The 25,339-nt window shown below is 41.0% G+C and overlaps 2 protein-coding genes across 3 annotated transcripts in view; one reads left to right on the top strand and one right to left on the bottom strand.

Annotated features, from left to right (window-relative positions):
* The window catches only part of ERG (ETS transcription factor ERG), a 106,708-nt gene extending 95,237 nt beyond the window's left edge, over positions 1–11,471 (bottom strand). For both annotated transcript variants that reach the window (XM_061453561.1, XM_061453563.1), the window contains exon 1: positions 11,384–11,471. In XM_061453561.1, coding sequence (XP_061309545.1) covers positions 11,384–11,422 — 39 coding nt within the window. In that variant the 5' untranslated portion in view covers positions 11,423–11,471. The remainder of the gene's footprint in view (positions 1–11,383) is intronic.
* Positions 1–25,339, top strand: part of KCNJ15 (potassium inwardly rectifying channel subfamily J member 15) — a 271,050-nt gene that overhangs the window by 152,709 nt on the left and 93,002 nt on the right. The window lies entirely within an intron of this gene.

The following is a 25,339-nucleotide window of genomic DNA, read 5'->3' as shown; positions in this document are numbered from 1 at the left end:
GAAAGCGTATTTTAAAACTATGTATAAATAGCCCATACTCCTCCAGCCAGGGAAAAAAAAACAGCATTCTATGATTTCCCCAACCAAGGGAGACAGCCAGGCAAAAAGTTCCCAAACTTCAGAGTGTTCATACAATGAAAACAAAAACAAAACAAAAGTTCCTAATTATGCAAATGAAACAGTGAATGTTTTCCAGAATGTCACACTTTTACTTGGAGATTTCTGCCATGCAGAACAAGAGTTTAAGTCCATCAGAAAAAATCCTGATTCCTTTAGTTCAATATCAAAATAAATATCAAAACAAAAGGGGGGTCTAGTCAAATCTCTAAGCCATACATCCATACACAATGATATCAAATAAATTACAGCCAACAGAACATAAAGATCTTCTCACCTCCTCAGGTCTGAATCTTCTGAAAAGCCCACCTTGGCAGCATTAGACTTGGCATTATTCAGTCAGCTCCAATCTTAAAAATAACCACGAGTCATTTGGTCCACTAAAGTTCATGGAAATCCTTACAGGGGTTTTTGATGCACTTGCCTATAAACTGCATTGTCTTCTTAAGGCTTCCTGTCCTGCAAACAGAGGCACTAGCACAGAGATTCAACTGAGATTGTTTTCCCCCTCTTCTGCTGCTTTTATTTAACCAAAAAAAAAAAAAAAAAGGAGAGAGAGAACTGGTAGAAGTTCGTTACAGGAGTTGGAAGAGGACATCTGCAGGCAATTTAACATGAGGGCTTGTTTCTGTGTCAGCTGGCAACCCCTGGATAACTCTGTCATGTAACTTATATGCTAAAACATGATGTAGGACAACCAGTGAGATTGGGTAAATATGGCAGCATACAAGTTTTATTTAAGATTCACACTTTTTCAAAGGGATCAGCCCTGCCCTAAACTATGAAAACAAATACAGCCCTGCCATCAAGAGAATGACCCACCCTGCCCCAGCAGCACGGAGCTTCATCAAACCCACCTTCTGCTGTTGCCCAGGACAGTCTCTCCCTTTCTTCCCCTGCAATGTGAAGAGCAACAGAAAACAGGGCTTTTTTTAGATGAGGACAGGAGTCTCTCCATTCCTTCACAGCGGCCCTCTCTTGATTCAGTAAGGACCCAGCTTACCTTCCTTTGCAGGCAACAGCAGCAGAATGTGGAAGGGCTCATGCAAGCATTAGGCTGAGCCTGCAAACTGTGCCTCAGTTCCTTGCTTCCTGTGGACTCTGAAAGGCTGTTCAGGAACATAGACTGGCATCTAAAGGGAGCTCTGGAGATAACCCAGTTCAGAAACTTTCTCTGCTCCATGTGTTTAACTTCCTCCCAATTAGAAGAATCTGGTCAAGTGAGGAATGCTCATCCATTCTGGTTCCACTTCTGTTCTTGCATGAGATCTTACGTGTTTTGACATTTATAGCTACACATTTGAACTGAGGCACTGATTAGATTCAATTGTTTCAATCACCTTTCTCCCCCTTCCTCTTTCTGTGCATGCTTTGGTTTGAATTATTAGCAATTTAAAAATCAATCTTGCAGTTAAATGCTTAATGATATAATTGCTTCTGTTGCCTAAATTTGTTTAGTTTGTGCTTTTTTAGTATGTAATAACTGAAAGTATATTTTCCTCTGTCCAAGTTAATAACTTCTCTTCAATGGCTGACATGCTGTTAGCCGACTGGCTGTTGGTCTGGGACAACTCGGACAGAAGTGGAAAGATTTTCTGAACCTATAACTAAGGAATAAGTGGCTTCCCTTAACTGAATGCATCTGAATTCTCAGATGGCCTCCACTTAAGTTTTAAACCTTTTTTTGTTCATTCTGTGTTCGTTTTGAGGGACTCTTAGTCTAAATGTTGGGTAGGGAATCTCTGCTGTCCCACACCTGGATACGTCTGCCAGCTGGGTCTGTGCCATGCAGCACGCTGTGCTCTGTAGCCCTTCTCCCCAGATCTCCATAGAGTAGTCCTACAGGAGCCACCTGCTCACCTAAGCAGGTTCCTTTGCAAGGAAGCTTGGAGGCTGGGAGGAAGGCAGCTTAGACCATCTCCTGTCAACAAGGAAGCACGGACTGTGTCCCAAGTGTCTTCAGACATCACCTGTGGTCCTGCCACACAAGTCTGTGTCCTACCCTGCCATACAGAGATATTAACTCAGGTTTGGGGCATGGCTGCTCCTGCATGGCCTACCATCTGCTCCCTGCATTCCAAAGTATTACTACAGTTGTGTAAAATTTCATCTTGATGTGTTTATATTCCTTTTGGATTTGGAGCTGGCTTATTCTGAAAAAGCCTGGGTGTACCCCTAGTCCTCTGTTACATATTGAAGACACTGCATGTAGACAGGATTCAGCCCGTATAATGAAGAGCTACCTACAAGTCACCTCGTGCTTAATGTACTCTGAGTGAGTCCCCATGTAAGCAGTGGAAAGATACTAGTGCTCGCCAAGGACAATTCGCCCCTTCCCAGTATAGGTCTCCCCTATTTTTTAACAGGGGACCCAGAAACTGCTTAAATACCAACCAAAAAGCACGTAAAGTTAGGTGTTTCATCCAGCATATCCTCAGGCTCTCCCATTAAAATCTTCCATTAAAATCTTCCATTTTAATGTTATCCCACCTTATCCTATTTTTCCTCCCCTTATGTCATGAAGCAGTGTTACCATTCACAATGCCAGGCCCCATGGCAGAGCAGAAAACATAAAAAAACAGAGGTCAAAAGGGTTGCACAAAGCTCTCTTTCCTATTCCCAGCCTTTCTCTTAAGGACAGCAGCAACAATGTTTGGTCATGTTCATATTTTTTGCTGCAGTGAGACTGCCATTGATTTAAGCCAACATACCGCACCGCTCCTTCTGACACCTACCCAAGAAGCACAGGCAGCGCTCGGCCCACGGGCTGGCCATGCTGGACACAGGAGTTCTCACGTTTGCAGGATTCCTCCTGCATTATTCACAGCCCTGACATGCCAGGTTTCTGGGTTCTTGGAAAATCTCTATATATGACCAAGGCAGTATGGACAAATAATTATGTCAGCTCACCCTGGAAGGCTCACAGCACATTGCAGACTTATCTACCTCCTTTTGAATGCTACTTTGCTGAATTTCAAGTAGCAGGTTACAGTATCCTACCAAACCTTTACTGCTCTGCAAGGACGTGATAATGACTGCCATCAAGTTTCTATTTGGTAGGTAATCACATATATATATGGAATATACAATGCACATGCCAAACGCTCTTTGCAGGCCTCAGCAGCAGAATAAATTGATCCCTTTCATGTCACAAAAAAAAAGGCACTAGAAGCAACAGAAGTACTGGCCTAGGGATGTAGGGGATGTAATACAGTAGAACTCAACCACATTGAATTCAGTCATGTGGTAAATATGGAAGTAACACTTGGGTTTTGCAGGCTATTAGGCAGCAAAAAACCTGTATTTCAGAGAACGACCTGCTAGTGAATGGAGCACACTGTAGAGCCTATTGGGAACAGGGCTTGCTAGTAAGTCAGATGTGGGAATTTAGGGGAACAGCAGTCGTCCTGTCTTCCTTTCTGTTCTTCTAGGGCAAAAAAGGACAGGACAAACTTTCTGATAAACAAAATTGCACCAAGAACATACATATGGTATAGGATCAGTTACCTTTTCTAATGAAACATGCCTAGAAGTACCCAAATATTAGCTACTGACTTGAGCCAAAGAAGAAATATTTTTCACAACAGGAACTGGAATTGTCTTGGGAAAGAAGACTAAGAGCTGAAAATGTCCTACAGAATAACGGGCAAAGACTTACAGCAAATGATAAAACAGCAAGTTCGTGGAAAGTATCTAATCAAATGCCCATAACTTTCTGAGGTAATGTCTGTATTAAAAATCTAAAGAAGGGGATTAAACAACACATCAGCAAAAGATATTACACCCTAAAGTCAACTTTGAGACACCAACGGGATTGGTGAAACAATCCAAAAGGGACTTGAGGAGACTAGAACATGGGCTGGAAATAATGAAATAAGATTTCAGATTTAAGGAGATGGGTTGTCAGTACAAGTATTTGATGAGATTTTTAATGGGGGGAAAGGAAGGGGGTAGGCAAGGGAGGAAGAGCGAGAGAGGTAAGAGATCCCTTTTGGAGCAGACAAAATACACACCAAGCCCAGGAGAAGCCTCTCTCCCTGTCTGTAGTCTACTGGAACAAGAGCCCCTGGAGTATGCTTTTTAGTTCTAGAAGGCATTATCAGAAGGATAACAACATGGTGATTCGTGACCAGGCAACAAGTACAGCTGAAGGCAGGGCTGAATGCAGCTACAGTGCTGAGGTGGGGAAGGCTGCCTGGCCCCCATCACCTGAAACAGACTGTGACCAGAACTAATGAGGACAGGCTGTAGGATGCTTGGCAACCTCCTGTGAGCTCTCTCTATAAATCTCCCTCTTCAGGAAGGTGAGGAGGAACAAAAGTACTGTGAAATTAAGGAGTTTGGATCTGTACAGAGTAGATAAAAAAAAGCTGGTTAAAGAGGGGAGCAGGGTGGCTGAATATGAAAAGATTCTTCACAGTAATGAGTCATGGGGAATAATGTCTCAAGAAAGGTTAAACATGACCCATTGTTTAGGATATTTGTAACCAGATCAAGGGAAAATGAAAATGTACATTAAATAATAATCTCTGACTCACTGGGAGATAATCTCTACACATCTTTAGCATTTGCACTGTAGATTTGTGTGACGATATTCCTGGGCAAGTTGTTTCTGTAACCGCTTGTCAAAGAAGGAGGAAACTGCCATTACAGCCTCTCAGAGTCCCAAGGCTGCCCAAGTACCGCACTGGTGGAGCTCCCAAGGCAGACTTTCTTGCACCCCTTCCCTTCATCACTCTCACTGTGGCCACATGCAAAAGTCAGGGCCTTGAAGGCATGTAATGCAGCATGGACACAGACACGTGGAGTTGCTGGCCCTGTCTATTGGGATAGCCAGGACCTAAGGACCACCTACTTTGGCAGAGAGATTTACAGGCAGCAAAACAAGCCTGAGATCTGGGAGTCTTCAGTCCCAACCCAGGCTCTTTGGCAGAGGAAGTGGAGGAATCTTATTTTGCAGTTTCTCTAAAGCCTAACTCATTGTTCTGTACCTGTCTGTCTTGCCTGTTCTTCCCAACTTCTTGTAACTTCTCCCCACCCTCATCTTGCCACTCTGGCTCTAGTTTCCATGACCACCAATTTTTTGATTTCTACCCATCAGCAGTAGTAATGTCCAGACTTTTAATGATCTGGCAGACTGCAGAAATGAGATTTAAGCACATCTGACTCCACATAAAAAAGGGTTAGTATAAGGCATATATATCAGCCGAAGCATTGAAAATGCATTTGGTACTCTTTAGTTTGCTCTTTCCTGCTTATGGAAAAAGATAATTTTTTGTTTAAAAATTGCTTCACTTAAGGAATTATCCATGCCATTAGTCCCCAGAACAATAGAGATTAAAGTCCCTAAACCATCCCCTATCAAAACAGCATACTTTTTCTTTGAACATGTCATTAACACTGTTTTCCATCTGGCTGTTGGCAGCAATCTTGGATTTGCTCTGAATTGCTGAAAGTTCATTAATTATAGTACACAGAAGCCATTATCTCTCTTTTCCCTTAGCAAGGAGGTATTTGCTTAGGCAGAGAGAAGAGGTAAAGTTCAAGAGAAAAGATAAAAAAACCCACTTTACTCATATAAATTCTATGACAATCATTTTCTTGCAGTCCAGAATTCTAAATTTCTGAAAAGTAAATCACAAGTTCTGCTTATCAGGAGATTCTATCATTCAAATACAGCAGTGATTCTGGCATTGTTACAGGTAACTGATGCATGCTGACAGGGGATGGAAATAATGCATCAGATTTTTAAGCCTGCTGGTTCGGGGCCGTGGTGAACGAGTGCTAGCGTGAAGGAGTGTCAGCCACATTCGTGATAAACTCAGTTCGTTTGTTTTATGAGGAACCCAGAGTAAACCATGGCTATCGTTCAAACAAGACTTAGTAACTATGATTCAGCTAGCATAATTAGTAAGAAATTGAAACAGTGGTGTTACCCTGTCAGTACAAAAGCAGAGGAAGAGCTTTTAAAGTTTTGCCAGAATAATGAATGAAGTACACAGTGAGGGGGTAAGCAAAGGGGATGGGACTTAAAGCTATTCAGCTTTGGGGACTGCTGATACTGATGCTTTTCACATCTGTCACCGAGGGACATTTGTAACCCATGAGATGACAGCCTGCATGCAGCATTTATACCAGAGCAGCTGTCAAGCAGCAAGTTTTCAGCCCATATAACTTACAGTAGCTTGTTCACCTCTGTGCACTGGCGCTAAAGGCACTTTCTCATGCCTAAAGGCCTTTGCAGGCAATACATCCACTGGTTGATCACCAGTTCCTAGCTGTAGGAGGTTTGGCTCATTAGCCAACAACTATCAGGAGGAGTTATTCCATATTTTTTTGGAGGGGATGGGAGTATGTTATCAAATTGACTCCAGTGGTGACAAACAGTGATACAGTAGCATTACATATTCCATCTGGATCGCCTACTAAACAATGCTGCAGTGTGTCTGCCATTAGCTTACTTTACATGTGACTTCGGGCAAAGCCCTTTGCATCTTTGGCTTAGATTTTAGCTGAGCTGCCCAAATACAATTTTGTAAGCAATGAAAGAAGTGCTTTAGCAATGCAAAGAATCCACAAAGACTAGGCTCCTAGCTTAGTCGAGACTCTAAAAAGAGGTGGGAGGAAAAGCCTGGTTTTATCCTCCTTATCCTAGAGGATAACAGTAATTCTATCCTCCTTCCCTCCTTGTCCCCCTTGCCTACTCAGGCAGAGACTGTATTGTGCATATGAAACTCACAGCATAATGAAGTCTTGGATCCTATTTAGAGGCTCTACAATTCCAGGAAAAATAACAGATTATATCAGACCCAGACTATGCTCCTTAATGAATAATACCAGTTAAAAAAAAAACAAAACAAAACAAATCAAAACCAAATAGATTTAACCATAACACAACAGATTAGGTACATCCAGCAGCATCTTTAAACTGCCACAATTTGAAATCCAACATACTCTTTGGCCAACAAAGGAGCTCTAGGATCAGGTTTTGTAGTATTTCCAATGACAATATAGGATGCTGTTCATGGAAACTTGCATATGCCACCCAATTAACAGGCCAGGCACATAAGGGCTAAATATAGGAGTAGTTTTCAGAAACAGCTACGGAGTAATTCTTCTATTTCTTCTGAGAAACCAGGTTTTTCTTCACTGTAATGTTAGGTATAGCTTTCAGATTTTGTACCCCTATTTCATAGATTCAGAGGCAAAAATCTCTAGTTTCATCCACAGAACAAATAAGGTTTTACATATACAAACCAGATGAACTTGGCTCAAAGTGCTTGATGCCCTTTGAGAATTTTTTATAAGAATTGTCCTCTTTGCTTAAGCCCCCTGGGACATAAAGTGTCCCTGTTCTTCAGCTTCCAGAAGGCAAAGGCATCTATGGAATCCACAAGCACCGCTGTTCAGCTGCTGCCTTTCACCTGTCTCTTCAGCCTCCCCATATCTCAAAACCATTATGAAGGAACAGAAAAATCAGACCATCTACATATACACAGACCAAATCTTCCAGGTTAGACACCATTCCTGATAAATACAGTAATTTCTTACAAGCCATACTCTGGACTCTTTCTTCCTCTCCCAGTGAGGGGAAAAGGAATAGCAGTAACCCATATTTTCCTGAGAAATGGTTCCACAAAATCTCCATACATGATGGCAAAAGCTGAATAAAATCATACAAGACTCTGATCTTTCCAAGTAAGGCTGCTGAAGCAGATTTTAACCCTTAAAAAAATTAAAAGTCTTACTGAATAGTCAATATTCACAAAGCATAAATCACTAAAAACAAATCATGCAAAGCTCAGGTAGCATTTGCACAGTGTTTCTGTGACTGCTGTTGTAAGAACTAGTTTGATGAGTAACAGGACAAAAATAACACATTAAAACCTGTGTAAACGACAGCCTTGCCCATACAAAGGTGCATTTCTAAAAGTGACCCTTGCTGTACATAGGATAGGGATCAACCTTTTCTGTCATGAAAACAGTGCTTGAAAACTTCTGTGGTGACAAAAGGACCCTCATCCCCTGACACCATAAACAAAATTCTCATTATTATGCTTAATATTGGATTTTTTTTTATCTCCCAATTAAAACAGCATCCCCTTTCAGTGGCATGGGCAGGGTGAGAGGTGAGGACAGAGCTGGTTGCAAAGTCCTGTCTACAAACTCCTCTCCAGTGTGCAGACTCTTTAGAGAAAACCCACTCTGGAAGAGTGAGGGAATACACAAAGCTTGGTATAAACATGAACATCTTGTACCCAAGCCCTTTCAACTACCAAAAACTGCCCCAAAATATTTTTTTCATTTTAATTAGGGATACTGGATAACAAGAATTAATTTGTCTTGCTTTAAATCAAGTTAACTCTTCTTTTCTTAACAGTTTGCCACTAATCCAGACGAATGACACTATTTTGAGCCTTAGGAGTAGCAAATCTTACTAAACTAAGGTGCTGATCTCACAAACCATTGGGGGCACACTGAACTTTATTAATGTGAGTTGTCTTGCTTATTTCAGCCCTCTCACAGGCACTAAATGTGTAAAGCTGATCAAAAATGAAGGTCAAAATTCCCCACATTTTGCTGAACTGGAACTAAAAGTCCTTTTTTTCTCATCCACATCAAATGTTTCTTTCCTTCACACTTGGGCAAAATGTGAGACTGTGACTGAAGTGAAAACTGTACATTAGGGAGCAACAGGAACACAAGTTCACCGTATCAATTATGGATGCTTCATTCAAGCTGAAGAATGTAAAGTTTAATCTTTAGTAGCTATGGAATGAAGCTGCCCAACCAGAATAAGGACATATACATTGAGACTTTCAAAACATTTTCCCAAAATTGGACAGGATCTGCCTGGGTGTTGGAATTTAGCTCTTATCATTTCTCATTCAGGAATGGAGCACAAAACCTGTGATGGTTACATTTTCTTCTGATAGTGGGAAAGGCTGATTTCAGAATATAGCACACATAAAAATTCACATAAATGCAAATGAAATCACCCTTTCTGCAAGAAAGATGTCTCTGAATATTCATGTTGCCATATCCATGTCTCTTTCACATTAATTTTCTGCACATGTTCAGGCAGAAAACTGAAATCTTAAAATCTGTCAAATCTTAGTAATTCAGACACTTCCTAGAAAGCAGTCTTCAATGTTGCAGCTCTAAATGTGCATGAATGAGGCTGTGTCTGCTTATTTGAGAAAACAGAAGAAGCAATACCATATGACCTGATGCAGTACAGTCAATTAAACAAAACCATACCAAGGATGACCGTAATGAACCCAGTCTGTCCCTTCTATATCACCACAACGAGAGAAAGAAAAGGCCATCACACCAAACAGTCTTTCCCACATCCTATGCACTATATTTTTTCATGACTTATTTTTAAGACCATAGTTATGTCCACCCTTAAAGCCAAAACAGAGCATCCATGGCGGCTTTCTGAAGAATGTGTTTAGACTGAAGTGGACCCTAATGACATAAACAGAAATGTGAAGGATTTGATGTCTAGTTGTCTAGCTTTCCTATACCAAACACAGTATTAAAGTAATTGCCTTCCTCACACCCTTTTCAATGTAAGAGCAACTTCTGTGTGATGATCTGCTGAAAATAGGTTTCTGCAAATTCCCTTGAACACAGCATTACAGAGATTTTTATGAGGCTCTTTTACATGCTGTAATAAGATGCACTGCCCAGCCCTGCCCTCTCAAACTCTATCTCCCATGGTTAAAAACCCCAACTACTTCAGACACCAGTTTTGGCAGAAAGCATGAAAGTGAGTTCTTCTTAATGTTATTTCTGGTACTGCAGATATGCAGCATGAAGAGGTACTAAATCCCCTTCAATTTTTTGAAGTCTTACTGGTTGAAATCCAGATGATGAGACATGTTGAAGCAAGACTTCTTATGGGGGGAGTGTGTGTGCTTTTCTGCTCTTTCCATAAAAACAACTGAGGACCAGAAGGCTGTGAAAGTGCTGGGTTTTGGAGAGAGGGAAGGGATGAGCTCTCCCACTGCTGCCAATCATCTTAGTATCTAAACACAATCCAAAAATGTTGCAGGAAGATATACAGAGTGCTTCTTTCATTCACTACCCTTTCATGGAAAAAAAATGAGTTGTTTAAAATAATATTTCATTTTTTTCAGTTAAATATAAGTTGTAAAATTAAGTTTTTCTGTAGGGAGCTGGTAGATAGAAATCAACTGAAAAGAAACTCCATTAAAGAAGATGAGAAATTGGAGAAAATGTAACCTCAAGAAAAGACAGAAAGATAGAGAAAAAGGCAGTCAGAAAGAATAAAAGAAAACTCTTCACTTACAGTCCACTTAACATGGCTGATCTATTTATTTGATTACAGCAATCTTATTACACCGGCAGTATCTTCAGACGGCAAAATCCATGTGAATGAGAAACATGCTGTTTGTATATGAGGATCAGATGGCTCTTCCCACCTAAGACATTGCTATACGAATGTCTTCTTACTCTGCAAAAGGGAATTACTGTTCTTCTCTAGAAGCAGTCAGGAAACTGTTTCCAAACAAAACCTCTAGATGATGAAATAGCGAGTCAGGAATAGTGACCCCCAAATCAGTCACTTTGCAAGGCTCAGATGTTGTTTATGTACAATACCCCAAAATGCCTTGTTCTTAGCAACACAACATTAGCTGCACCTGCTGAGGTTAGCAGGCTCCAAATCTTCACTGAAGAATGACAGGAAAAGCACAGTAACAAGTAGTAGTAACAATACCAGAAAAACAGTATGCCACCTTCTGAAATGTGGCAGAAGAATGTGGTTTTTAAGGCAATAGCACAGTTCAGTATCTATTCTCCTACAATTTACATAAAATGATCCACAAATCTTTTCAAAGGGATGCTTGTTTGCCTTTGAATTGTTGCATTATGCTCATTTTCATTCTCCAAGTTAATCTTTGCCACTGGCTTCTGTGGCACAAAACTGGGGACATATGAATTTAGTATTTTTCAAGTGGGTGTATTTTATCAAGCGTACTAAATATTAAAGGACCATCAAGGAGTTTTAATGTTAGAAGAACTTATCCTTAAAATCTCCACATACTTCAGAGCACCTCAGTACAGGTGTCAGCAACAAAGTCTGGAGGACTGACTCAGACAATAACATAAATATTGAGCAATGAAAGAGCAGTTTTGTGCAGTAGCACAATTTATAAACATGCAAGAAAATCTACGGTATGTATACATATTTTTTAATCTTATGACTCTGAGGACTCACAATAAACAGGAAACTAACCTTGATGTGAGCTGCTGGATCTGGGACAGTCTGAATCATGTCCTTTAACAGGCCAATGTGTTTACCAGGAGCTCAGATCCCAAGGCAGCTGCATAAGCAAAGAAACAGAAGTCATATGATTATATTTTAAAAGCTTATTTTCAGTATAAATCTCTTATCTTTTTATAGACTGATAAGCATCTTTCCTTCCCCAGACCTACTTGAGGACCAGTACAGTTGAAACTCCAAGGTGTTTCTGTTTCTATACCATCTGTTTATCATGTATTTCATACAGGAGAAAACAGTTGGCTCTGAAATTCTCCTGGAAAATTGGTCTTTATCTGTAATTCAGGATTTTCCTAAAATAAGAACTTTGGGATGTGCTCTGCCCTGCACAGCCCCATTATTCACTCAAGATACCAGAAATTTCCACAATCCCTTCTTCCGAACTCAGAAATATACAGCAGGATTGGAACAGATCTGGAACTGATATAAATAAATATCATTTCACTGAAGTCGTGCCCATTTACAAGAGCTGCAAATCTCATCCATCCTCTCAATTAACAGCACTTCAGAGCATGAATCTTCTGGGATCCCTTATCCATGTCCGGTCATAAAATACCTACGGGTTTGGGCAGGCAGGGTGCATTTGTCTGTATGTGCAAGGGTGGGTGACCATTAAAAAAATTTAATAACAATATACACTATAAATAGAGTACTGCTGAGTAACTAGAACATCAAATAACTGCTAAAAAATTGAGATTGATAAGTCAAAGAACTAGAAAGCATGGAAAAATGTAGGAACGTGAATATCATCTGAAGTAATCTGGCTTTTTCTGCATTCTCCCTAAAAGCCTGGAAATTCCCATTTCTCATGCAAGAGGTTTCCTTTTGCCCATGACCCTGAACTTCTTTCATGTTTTAAAGCAGCAAGCCACTATCAGAAAAGAAAATTCTCTTTCCTCAGCATTGGCTATTTTATTTCATTATCTGTCCCCACATCTACACTAGCTTACAAATCAAATTGCAGATAGCTTTTACCTATTTACTCAGGAGAAATATTGATATGGTGACTAATACTGAGTTGCAGCTTGCCCCAGAAACAGTCTTCATGATACAAGGGAACCATCTATAAACTATGGCACTACACAGTGCAAGGTATCACCATTTAGATCTTGGTACACTTCCCCCATACTACTTAGAAAAGCCAGCTTTTTGTACCCCCTTCAAACCCATGAAAACTAAGTACTTAATTTGATGGCCTATTAGAGAAACCCCCAAACAGGCCAAATTCCCATTTTCCTCAGCTACCTATGAGTATCAAATGCAATACTGATGTAATGGTTTTAATAGAAGATTTTTCTTTCCATAGACTTAAATATCTTCAAAAGCAATAGGCACTTGTTTTGGTAAAAGCAAACTTTCAACAGCAATGTTGTTCAGATTTAAGTCATATAGAAACACTAACAGCACTGACAGGCCTTTCAGTTCTTTTCCTCCCTTCTCTAGTAAATCCACGCCTGCCATGTTATTCATTGGATTTATGGGATTCGTATTTTAAGCTTTCAAAACATCATGCACAGGATCTGGAAACTACTAAATTTCATTTAAACTGAACAGAAAAATATTTTGAACCCAGTGTTAGATCATGTTTTCACAGTTTGCATACTTTCATCACTGGGTTGCCGTAACGGTACCTCACCCCCAGCAAAGAAGCTTACCCAGGGAAGTGGGCACTTGTGCCTCATCAGCGTCTATTTCTGTCTCTCTAAGTCTTTGCTCAGCGTGCAAGTATGCACTGTGCCTCTCCTCCCTACTGATGCATTTTACTCCATTAACCCAGGTCTCAGAAGAGAGGTGGGTTTAGATACAATTCAGGAAATAACTTCCCACAACAGAGTAGGGGCTACGATGCTTCTTGCAGGGCTGGTTACCTCCACCCCTTTTTGTCCCCCAAAATGCTGCTTGTACCCTGTCCTGAAGCCTGTCCCCTTACCAGGACCAAGTACATGCCATCTCGCATTGTGGTGAAGATGGATCATGCAAGACTCCTAGCCTTCTACAGCTGCTGAGCTGGCAACACCTGACAGTGCTGCAGGGATTTCTGCCTCTTCTGAGCTCTCCCTGCCTGTGTGGTTCACCCAACAAAAGCAGGATTTGGTGCTTAGGAAGCTATTGGTGTGTAAGAGAAGTTGTTTAAGCTACGCCAGGCCCATTCTTATTTCATCTTTTCCACAAGAAGATGGATTCTTTACAGAAGAGAAAATGACGGACAACATTTGCAAAACAGTTGCCAACTCTACACCACATGGTATGGGAATCGAAGACAAGCAAATCTTAGTCAATATGAGTTGGAAAGATGCATATGCAACTGTTCTGGCTACTTGACTTTTCCCCATACTGCTGTGTAGCAGTGATCCTAAAAGGGAGAAAATTCTGCTTTAAACACAACCTTTGGCAGTGTATTCTTTTTCACCTGGATATTCATCTATAACCACTCAAAAGTAGGACATGTTCTAGTTTGCAAAAAGCATGACTTTTGCCCTTTTACTTCTGGAAATCATTGTTAAAAACGCTTTTCTTGCCTTTTCCAAGCAGCAATATAATTTTAATTATTTCAGCTCCACCTTTACTGGCTGGAATTGGAAGCTTCCAGACATCTGGTACTAACTTGCTGAACCAGATGGTATTTATTGCCAGAACCTCCCCCACCCCCAGCCCAAATTTCATGCTGGTCATGTTTGTGCTTGACAGTTTGTCACAGAGTCTACACGTGGCTGTAGATTTTGCCATGCAGCCACTGGCTAGCATGACTCTAATGCAAGAGCCAAAATGACACTAAAGTCTGGTTTACGGAGACATCTCTTTTCAGGAAATCGAAACAAGGAAATGATAACACAAACTGAAAGTAAAGCACTTCATTAACTGCCTTCCTGATTTAGGGCTTAGCCCTGGAAGGATATATTTGTAGCCATAGTGAGCAGAGAAACAGCAGCAGTACTCCTGGCAGCACCCAAAGGATGGACCCTTGTCGTGGTTTAAACCCAGTCAGGCAGCTCATTCACTCACTCCCCCCCTTCTTTCCCTTCCCCTACTCCTGAAGGGACAGAGAGGAGAATCAAAAAGAATGCAACTCTCACGGGTTGAGATGAGAACAGTTTAGTAACTAAGGTATAACACAAATCACTGCTGCTACCACCAATGATAACAGTGATACAGGAAATAACAAGGGAAGAGAATACAACACCTCAGCACCAGCTGACCGATAACTCGGCCCCCAGCCCGACCAAGCTCTGACCGATACCTCCTCCAACCCCGCAGTCTCCCAGCCCTTCCGGCTAACTCCCAGTTGCATCCTGGGCATGACGTGCTGTGGTATGGAATACCTCTTTGGTCAGTTTGGGTCAGGTGTCCTATCTCTGCTTCCTCCCGGCTTCCCCTCCCCCCTGGCAGAGCATGAGGCTCACAAAGTCCTTGGCCAAACCAAAAACATCATTGTTATCAGCTCTGTTCCCGAGCCGAAAGTCAAAACACAGCACTGCACCAGCTACCAAGAAGGAGAAAAATGACTGCTACTGTTGAACCCAGGACAACCCTCCTCCTTGCCAGATGTAAGTCCATCATATGATTGAAAAGGAAACAGGCCCTGTCGCATAACAGGAAACCTGCCCACCACGTAAAACAAATACTAGGTCATTAGGTCAGTATAACCAGTGGGACTGTGCATACCTGGTCACCCAGCCAGAGCTGCAGAGCTGCTGTGGGCTGCAGAGCAGCATGGGCAGGCAAGAAATGGCTTCTCGGTGGAGTCGGAGTGTATGTACACTCCCACCAAGTGAAAAGAATCTGTGCTTTAGTTATATATAGGGACAGAGCATGTACTGAGCATGCCCCAAGGGCGCTGGAAGAGAAGGCACCAGAGGAAAGGCAGGAGACTACTGGGACAGTAGACCAGGCTCACATGCCCTGCCAATATCCTCAGGAAAAGACGGTAGCTGGCATCAGGCTGTGGGCAGTACTAATTACTCACAACAGGATATGGCTTTTGGTACTGGTTTCCATCCCCTAACCCATTGAAAGTATGATACAAGAACAACAGCAAGAGTAGCAATGTTGCTCATGAGACAGGAGACACAAAATCCTGTCCGATGTTCAGGACAGATTAAAATATCAAGATAAACCCATGTTATTTTACAAGACCAGCCAGAACTGCGTATGCCTGTGCTACCCCACACATGAGGACACACATAAGCAATGGAGTCTGTTATCTTTCTGTGCACACATGCATGCAACCCAAGTTTTTGGAGTTATGTAAATACATCAAACGGTCACAGAATTATGTACAGCTTTGGAGTTCACCAGATGTGATTACATTGGTTTTCCCTTTCAAAGTTGTATCCAAAGGATTAGACTTTTTAGTGTACACATATACTGCCAAATTACTGAGAAGGTGAATATCCCCTCTATATGGGGGGCAGCACACACACCTCTCTCATATATTTTCACACTCATGTCACCTTGCAGACAGATATGTAGTTCCATTTTCCATAATTCGGCATTCTATGCTCACCTAAATAAATAAAGCAGGTTCCTCGTGATGTGTCCTACACCCTGCATTAAAGCCCTGTGAGAGAGCATGACCGGGCAGTCAGCTTTGGAAAAAGGCTCCAGGCAAAACTCCCAGCAAAGCAATGCCCACATGGAGCACAGCTTGGCTGCAGCTAATAAAGAAACATGGTCCATGCTGCTGTTCTGCCAGGGATGAATGCAGCCTGAGGTACTTATACGTAAAGAGAATGCTTTTCAAAATACATCCACAGTGTGTATTCGATACCAGAAAATGAAGGTCTGATTAATCAATGGCAAATGAGATGCCAGAATTGCTGGGCCAGATACCTGGTGCAGCAAAACCAAGGATGACATGAAATGGTTACACAAGCGCCAGCTGCATGAGAGAAAGCAGCACCAATGTTCTGCCTGCAGGACAGCAGTTCTCGCCAAAGAGCCCTGTGTCACTTACTGCTGAGACACTAAGGGCCTGCACTTTACAAATATGTGAATGTTAGACAGCACAAAACACTACGAATGGCACACAGCACTGGAGAGTTACACACACACACACACACACTCACACACACACACAGAGACACACTCACACACACACACACACACACACACACACACACTCTGCTACAATGACTAATACAGAGTGGCATTGCAGTGAATTTCTACCAGCGTGACTTTAGGATGTTTACCATTACTCACAGGAGGTGAATCCCTGAACAGTTATGCAGACTATCCCAAGTGAGTGCCAGCAGGACTTTCAGACCCTTCACACTGTCATGCAACTGTACTTATCAGATATTTTATAAGAACTGATGCTTTTCAGATGTTGGAGAACTTTTGAGACATCCATTTCTTGATTGATTTTTCAGGAAATCTCTTTTTGTGCATCTGGGTCCTACCAGCACTGGTGATAGTGTGTAAGAGAGAGAAAGACTGTGATAGTCAAAAGGAAGAAGGACTATAAGACTGCGCCCAGTGGTGTGTAAAAACAGTGCAAGTTCTGTAGCTTAGAGCTGCACTTCTTTGGTAGATGAATGCCCCAGATACGATTTTCAGATTTCTGAGATTTGTGGACACCTAAAATCATTCCAGTTATGGTGGGAATGTTATTTGTATAGCAAATTTAAGACAGACTTAGGCTTACTGCACTTCAGAAGTAGTCTACAAATCTGAGGAACCACAAGGACCATTAACTGAAAACCAGTGTGCAATCATTCATTTCCCTGGTGCTGTTGCTGTTTTATTCCTATCATACGGCTTTATTGAAATTAAGTCATTAAGTTCTTTAAGTCTTTAACAGGACTAAGAGGAGAAGAGGTGAAATCCTTATTCACTGAAATAAACTGGACTTTTGCCACTGTCTGAAGCAGGCCAGTAATTCATGCACTCTGCCTTAGCTGATCTGTGCAAAACTCAGGAGCACAAGATTTTTACAAGTATGTAATTTGGACACTGCTGAACAAACAAACAAAACAAGAAGCTTCTTGCACAGCATGGAACTGTAAGCTTATGCCTCCCCTTCTATAGTACTTCCACGTTTAGAAGTTACTGTAGAGGCAGCTTCTACTGGTACCTGAGCTTTGCTGTGGACCTTGAAGGGAGCCCTGCCATGAGCTGGGGCAGACCACGTCCCACTCTGCACTGCAAATGTGGGGGAAATGTCTCAAACAGCAAAACCCAGTAGTACCTAGTGAAGAAGAACTGAAGCGCCCAGAACTGAAGTCACAGGAGTGTTTATAATTCAGCATTTATAAACAAGGGCTCCCATGAGCAGACTGAAACGGCAACTCTTCCAACCCACAGCCAATATGGACAGTTAGCTAGCTATTACATAGCAGAGCTGCTTGACATGGCTTAAAGCTTTTGTGTTTAACTTGTGGTTGGGTATAACCACTTCAGGTTTGGGGTTGGAGTTGTTGTTTTTTTTTTTTTTCCCTTTTTTTCTTATAACCTTTCTGCGTTTTAACAGCCTCAACAATAAAACCCTGAGGAAAGATCCTGCTGCATTCACAAAATGCTGCTTACTGCCAAGGCAGCTCACCTGAAATCAGTGTTTGCTGTTTGGGTAAAACTTCACAACTGCAGGTGGATAACATGAATAAAACAACAGTAAAGCGCAAGAAAACCAAAATAGGAAAAGATGTGTCAATCAACCTCTCTACAACTTTGCATTCTCGATGAAAACTTTTTGTACTTGTCCTGTCCTTGCAAGACTGAAATAGATGGATGTGTTGTGCACCATCCAGTGTGCTTAGCCGCAGGAGTGAAGTGATGGAAAGTGGCATTGGTTGGTAGAGTAGTAAATTAGGATTAATAGATCTGGGATAGGAGAGGTTCCTAACCTGTGAATCTAGTACACTTCTGTACTTAAGAACACATTAAATAAATGGTAACTTCTTTAGATGCAATTTAAATAGGAGAATAACTCACTGATAATTTTCCAGTTACAGCTCCTTGATAGTTTTTAATCACATGCCATTATTTGTTTAAAAAAATCAGTGGGAAAAACAACAGCGAGTGGGGCTGGTTGGTTGATGGGTTTGAATTCTGGCAGCTAGAAATGTAAACATTTTTCACTTTTCTTTTCCTGGAAATAAAGAAAACTCCACTGCCCAGCCCTCCTCCTGAAAAGCCTCCTGAGGTTTGGGTTTTATGACCGGCTCACGCTGATAAGCTCTCCCTCACACAATGTTAACACTATTTCTGTCAGTCAGATCAGAGGGCTGGTCTAACTGGCAGCAAATCACCTTTATGATGGGACTCCCTTCCAGCAGCCCAGGTTCTCCAATGCAGCAAGTCATGGTGCTCTGGCGTAACACACAGCAGGAGGGAACCCATACCAGCTTAGGGTGGAGGGTATGTAAAGCTTGCCTCTGTCGGCAGTGGACGTGGGCTTGGCATGGTTCAAGCTGACCGTGAAACCACAACTTGAATAATATCGCAAGCAAGTCAGTAACTGAAGAATAAGCCATGTGTTACCACCTGTTTGTGAAGGCACAGATGTCTGGGGTTTACAGTTAGCTCTATACTAATAGCAATACTGCAGTCTGTGGGGGCAAAGGGATGCATATATTTTAAGATATGTCTATGCCATCTGTGTCTTTGTCTGTCTCTCCTGGAGTTCATCAAAACTGAAGCCGTAAGAAGGATATTCTTTTAGGATACAGATCTAATCTGCATTCATTTTTCTTGAAGGCATCAATCCTCCTACAGGGAAAACACAGAAAATGTTTTCCCTCTCCTTCCCTTTGGATGCAGACCTGGTGGAGAAGGCACATTTCCTTGCTACCACCCAAAAGTATCTGTGCAGCTACTGCTTATCTCACGTTCCAGCCCATGATCTCATGGGAGGATACAGCCCTAAATTAGCTCATTTACAGTAGGAACTTTAGATTACAGCCAAAAATATTTGTTTTTATTAGTATTGCCTATATAGTACGCCTCTGACCAATAACTTTTTTAATTTTTTTTTTTGGCAAATTACCATGTTCTTATTCAAAGCAATAATGAGGATTATATATCAATGTGGAATGCAGAGCAGCTATTCCTGAAATTCCCAAATGCATATAAAAGAGTTTGGAATTCCCCAAACACTATCTCCTCAGTCCAGGCGACTTACAAATGTGGTTAACATGAATGAAGTAATATCTTCAGAAGGGAAGGAGACTTTTGAGTCATGTCTGACACATTTAACTACACCAACCACTTTCCGTAGCTCATGGTTTTGACTGTCTTAATACCATGCAGGGGTGTTTGATAATGATTACTCCCTGATGCTTATCCTGTTACAGGATACTTATACACATGCATAGGGTAAGAAGAGGAGAGCTAATGAATGAATTCCAGACTTTGTGCTCTCCAAATGCAAAACCACAGAGGTCACCAGAAAAGGTCCCATATCAAGTCAAATTGCTGCTTGGTGTACTTCGCTGCCTTTTGGTTTCATGCTAGAGCTGCCTTGTTGGATTTACATATTTAACTATTCAAACTCAGTTCAACTCCATGCTTAACTGTAGGCGTCCACCAGTCAGCTCTGCAAGAGCAAAACACATGGCCACAAAGTAACTACCACATAATTTCTGCATGGGGATTATAATTGTGGACCCTAGTGCTCTACCGAAATATGGCTTTCTGAAGAAAAACAGGATGACATCAGGAGAGATATATAGTGACAAGGTAGTTTATAATTTACATTCATTCCACTGTTAAAGCCCAAGCCTCTTTCAAACATTTTAACTGACGATCCATTTAAAACTACATCTGTGGAAAGATGCACTCACTGTTATCAAAAGAATTAGTAACAAATTACTCTGAGGATGAAGTCACAAGCTAAGGAAAACTAGTATCTCTTTCTGAAAGAGAAAAGCAAATGAAAGTACCTTAGAAAGTAAAACAACCAGATCCAGTTCAATAATAACAAATTACATATCAATCTCCCTTGGTGCATGTTACGAGCTCCTTCAGCCCTTCTTTGGCCATTGCCTCTTGGACTTTAAGACCATTTGTTTGAGAAAGATTTGCGGATTACCCAATGCTGGCATTCTACACTTAGTTCAGGTGCCTGAACTTTCTAAGGCCGGAATTAGCTGTGAGAACCTTGAGGACAGATGTACAGGAGATTAGACTAGATGCTCTAGCTGCCCTCTAGCTGTCAAAAATGCCTCTATTTTTCATTTTGTTCACAAGAGATCTGTTTCTAGTAAGCCCATGGATTCTTGCTAGGCAAGAATCAGTGTGAGTTTTGCACCACACACAGCATTTGGGTGAGACATTCATATTTTCAAATACATGTAAGCATCTAGTACAAACTGATGGAATATATGTAATAGGCAGAAAGCAGCAGTATTTCTAAAAACTCACAATAATTGGTGTGAACACCTCACAGATCTTTCAAGGATAACTACTTGATTAAATTTGCATAACAGAAATTGCATACCCCATGTGCTTTCAATTAATTACTGAGTACATTAGACTAATATATTATTTACTGTAGATTATCCACCAGTTCTGCCAAACCTAGAAAAGTCCCTAATTGTTACAGTTAAAAACTGTAGTTAAAAATCTGAAGAATCTTAAATTAGATCTTTTGTGAGAACTGAAGTGTAATGCCACTTAGCTTAGAAATATACGAGCAAGAAATGAAAAATAGTTAACATTTTCTCTGCTTTCAATAAATTTCTTCAGTTGTCATACTTCAGAAACATATATGCTCCTCAGGAACAGAATGTACTGGCAACAAATCTGTTGCATGCAAGCACTTACTTTGGGGATGCAAGAAATGTTTCCGTAATATGTACTGGGAAGTTGTCCTCCTTTTTCTCCCTCTAGGTTTCTCGAAGGGGGCTTCTTGTTTTAATTGAGGAAAATAATTGTTTTAATTCATATTAAAAGCATGTTAATGTGCATTTTAAACAGTAAAATGCACATTTGACTGTCTTTTTCCTGTGTGTATGGACTCCTGTTGATCCAGGGTGCTGCAAGAGGAGAGGCAACTATGTGTCCTGGGGAACTCACCCATGAGACAGCCCAATTGAATGCCCTCTTTGAAGCTGTCTCTGAGCATCAGTGGGAAGAAACTGCTGTAGCTGCCCAGCCTCCTCCTGTATACCCCAGTCATCACCCATCCACCTTTTTCTTTTCCTGTGGCACCTCACTGTGGGGCTCCCAGTGCCAAATTCGTTCAGCTGCCCACTGACTGCTTCCACCCGTGAAGCAGGAAATGCTGGTCCTGCAGAGAGAGCAAAGATCACATCAAGCCCTAAGGTGGGCTCAGTAAGAACTTTTCTGAAGGAAGATACATCAAAAGCAGACTGTTTGAATGTAAACTACGTGGCACAGCCACTCAGTGAAGTCTACTGATAATCCTTATCATAGAGAAAATGCCCACAGAGATTTGGGCTCATCCAAGCCATTAGCTTTGTAGACCTAAGGTGCTCCAGGGAGCATGAAATATGGTCCCATATGTGGAAACTTTCCACAAGGAGGCCTGACCTAGCCATGGATACTCACTGAAAGTGTAACAACACTTGCCCAAATAGTCAGATGAGGTGTCCAAACCATTATTTCTTCAGCACAGCTTTGTTTTCAAAGACATTTATGGTGCCTGCTTCCCTTCTACAGCCATGTATGGGCAACCCCTGCATCAGCAAAAAAGTGGGGATAAGCTCATGGGATGTCAGCATCAGAAAGAATGGGTAAGCACTCTATTTAGGGATAAGCAAAACATGATAAAGAGGGTAATGGTGGATGACCGTTAATAACTCCTTGCAGGATTTCTCTTGCTTTGAAACTCCACCCTAAGAATGGTAAAGGAGCTCCACGAGGAACAATATTAACCCAACCAACATGACCAGCAACACCATTTTTATCCTAGGGTATGCTTAAGACAAAGTGTAAACACATCTAGTGATCCTTCTACAGCATATTAGTAAATTAGTAAATTCCACCAGCTTCCAGTGGAAATGATTATTTGACTACAGAACAAAACTTACTAAGGAGTCTTTGAAGTTCTTCTAACCAATTTTCCTTTTTGTTACTAAATGCTTTTTATTCCTTTTGTATGTCCTTGGCATAAAATCCTTTTTTTTCTATTGGTTTAATGTCTCCTTTTACTTGTGGCACTTTCATTTCAGATGTTGTGAAGTAAAAGAAAAAAAACAGGAACAGCTGTATAAACATGAGGTATTTAAGAAATAAAGTGACTTCCATTAAGTGTTGACTTGCCCTGCAAAAAGGGCTTCAAAAGAACATATCAGAACGGCTGGCACTTCCACTGCAACTTGAATCTTGCTTTATCAATAAAAAATGATAAAGCATTATAAAAATAGAAATACAACATATCCTTAGCAAGAAAGTACCTTGGAAGGATATAAGTCATCTTCAATAATGCTTTGATTAGTGACCTTCACAGCTTTGTTTTTCTTTTTATTTGAAATGCATTTGAAGAATGTCTATAAATAGCTAATACTGACTGAATGTATAATTTTAGGGTCTTTTTTTCAGCATCTGGATTTGGCAGTAGTTTGCTAGATGAAACACAGACCTGTCACTTGTGAAACTATAAAGTCTAAAGTTAAATGTTTAGAAAAATAATATTTGGTGGATCTAAATATGTTTCCTAATAGTGAGTGTAAAGCTGTAACATAAAATTTACAACACATTATTGAACCTGTGCTAAGCAAAGATGCAAGTTTGACTTAGAAATGTAAAGAAACAAATTTCACACAGAAAAGACACTCATTAAGGTCAACCGAAAACTCATAAAATGTTTATCTCTCTATGTTGCAAAGGAAAAGTTTGTATTCCTCCTCACACACTATTTAAAAACAGAGTGAAGAGGAACGCATTTAGCTCACCAGTTCTGGTTACACAGAGGCAAAAAGTGCAGCAAAAGTAGCACATGGGGTTTTGCATGTGGATAAATGACAAAAATATTAACAATTACAATGCATTTTCTTTAGAGCTGGAGAACAAAAGTGATTGCAGGGTTAAGGAAGGCTTCACTCACCTGGTGTGCTTTTCCAGCAGAACCTTGGAAAGCCCCAGTGTAATTAAAAGTTACAGATGCAACCACCTCTGCACTTTGGAAGTAGTTCCACCAAAGGAAACAGCACTAGTTTTAATGTATAAAGACATGAATAGGCCTTTGCAAGGATAAGGCTGCAGTTATCTTCTTGCTTAGATTCAAAATCAGGACTTAATGCAACAAATACAGCTTATTGACCAGATTTTCCATAGATGTAATAGGAAGTTTGGGAATGGGATACAGGAGGATTTTCTTAAGCAGTGGGGCCCTTCATACTTAGTTATTCTGTAATCAGTTGGTTTTATTGACATACGGTGTACAGATGGGCTTATACATAGCTGTAGGAATACAGCCAAAGTTTATTATCTTACTACATTTATTGCCATGCCTTCTACCAAGATGTTTCAGAAAAGCACACAACTAGCACAGGACTCAATTCCATTTACATTAAACAGCAAAACTATCACAGATTTCAGCCATGAAGGATCAGACTCCCACCACTATATGGGCACACACATGTGTTTCACCCACTTCTGAAGGGGTTTCTACCAGGAAGGAAGCAGCAACTCTGATAGCAGAGAATGCTGCTGCAGAAACCAGCTAATTCCCAGAACCAGCAGAAATAGATGGCAATTTTAAGACATAAGAATAATTCAGATTGTTTCTTTAGGAAGGGAAGGCCAAATAATGCCTTGCCCCCACAAAACTGGTACATTTTGGATGGTATTTGAGGGCTGCTACCTTTGCATTGGAATTAAACACACACTGCCTGCACCCTAGGCTGGGCATCACTCTTTATTTTGATTCAGCCATACGTAAGATACCTTGTCACTGAAGACCCAACCTGAAATGTTTTAGCTCTCGAGAAAAGGTTCTTCCAGTATTTTTGTAATCAAAGCTTTTCCTTTGTTCTCTTTCTCTAAAGCAACAGATCCCATCTCAAATTCTCCTGCTAAAAACTGATGAGACATAGACATGTAACAATTGTGAGATTTTATGGTGTTCGCAACCTGACTGTAGAATCCAAATTTAGAATACATTTTACATTCCTCTACACATTTGTTTGGATTTCAGTCACTCTTCCTCAGAGGTGCAACCTTAAGCAAGACCCATCAGTATGTCTGAATACAACAAATAATTCCCTTTCTTTTTTCCTCCTGACCTCACCACCACTCTATACATTTTCCCAGCTCCCATGACACCTAGGAACTGCTCACTTTTTTTTGCAGTGTTTATGTCTGAAATATTCCTAATTTTCAGATCTCAGTCCCACTCCTATGTTCAGTGAGAGCAGACAATTATTTCATCCAAAACTTATTCAACCTTTTCCAACACTTTTTTCTTCCAAATCCCTGCTGTCTCTCCTATGCTCATTCTGACCAGTTCCAAAACCAGTCAACAGTACTGATGGTGATGTGAGCATGTGGCTTTTGTGTCAGCTACAGAGATGCTGTCAACAGAGACAGCATATCAGCTGGGCCTCCAAACACAGCACTGCCCTGAGGTCTCCAGTATGGTGAACTCCAGACCCACCATGGCGATCTAGCAAAGGAGAACTAATTTAGATGGCAGAGACTACTAAAATAACTGTAGTGTTGAACTGTAACCCTTTAAACTGCTTTCTGTTTGAAACAAACTTAAAAGTGTAGGCTGAGATTTACCTCTCCTTGTATCTTCTTAATATGGTCCCCCAGAAACCCTTCCTACTCCACAAGAATGGAAACTCCCCACAAGATAACACAAATGCACAAGACAGCAAACAGTACTAAGCTCATCTCCACCTGCCAGAGCACACAAGAAAATCCTACCTCATGCTGGGAGAAGATGCTGTACACAGTTGGCAATGACTCCTGACTCGAGGTAAGAGGAGGTAACCTCAGGAGCAG

Source organism: Pezoporus flaviventris, unplaced genomic scaffold (genome assembly GCF_033815535.1).
Source record: "Pezoporus flaviventris isolate CSIRO_AGI_PZ_B2104156 unplaced genomic scaffold, CSIRO_AGI_Pfla_v1 ptg000015l, whole genome shotgun sequence".
Classification (NCBI taxonomy): Eukaryota; Metazoa; Chordata; class Aves; order Psittaciformes; family Psittacidae; genus Pezoporus; species Pezoporus flaviventris.
This window is presented reverse-complemented; position numbering and strand designations above follow the sequence as displayed.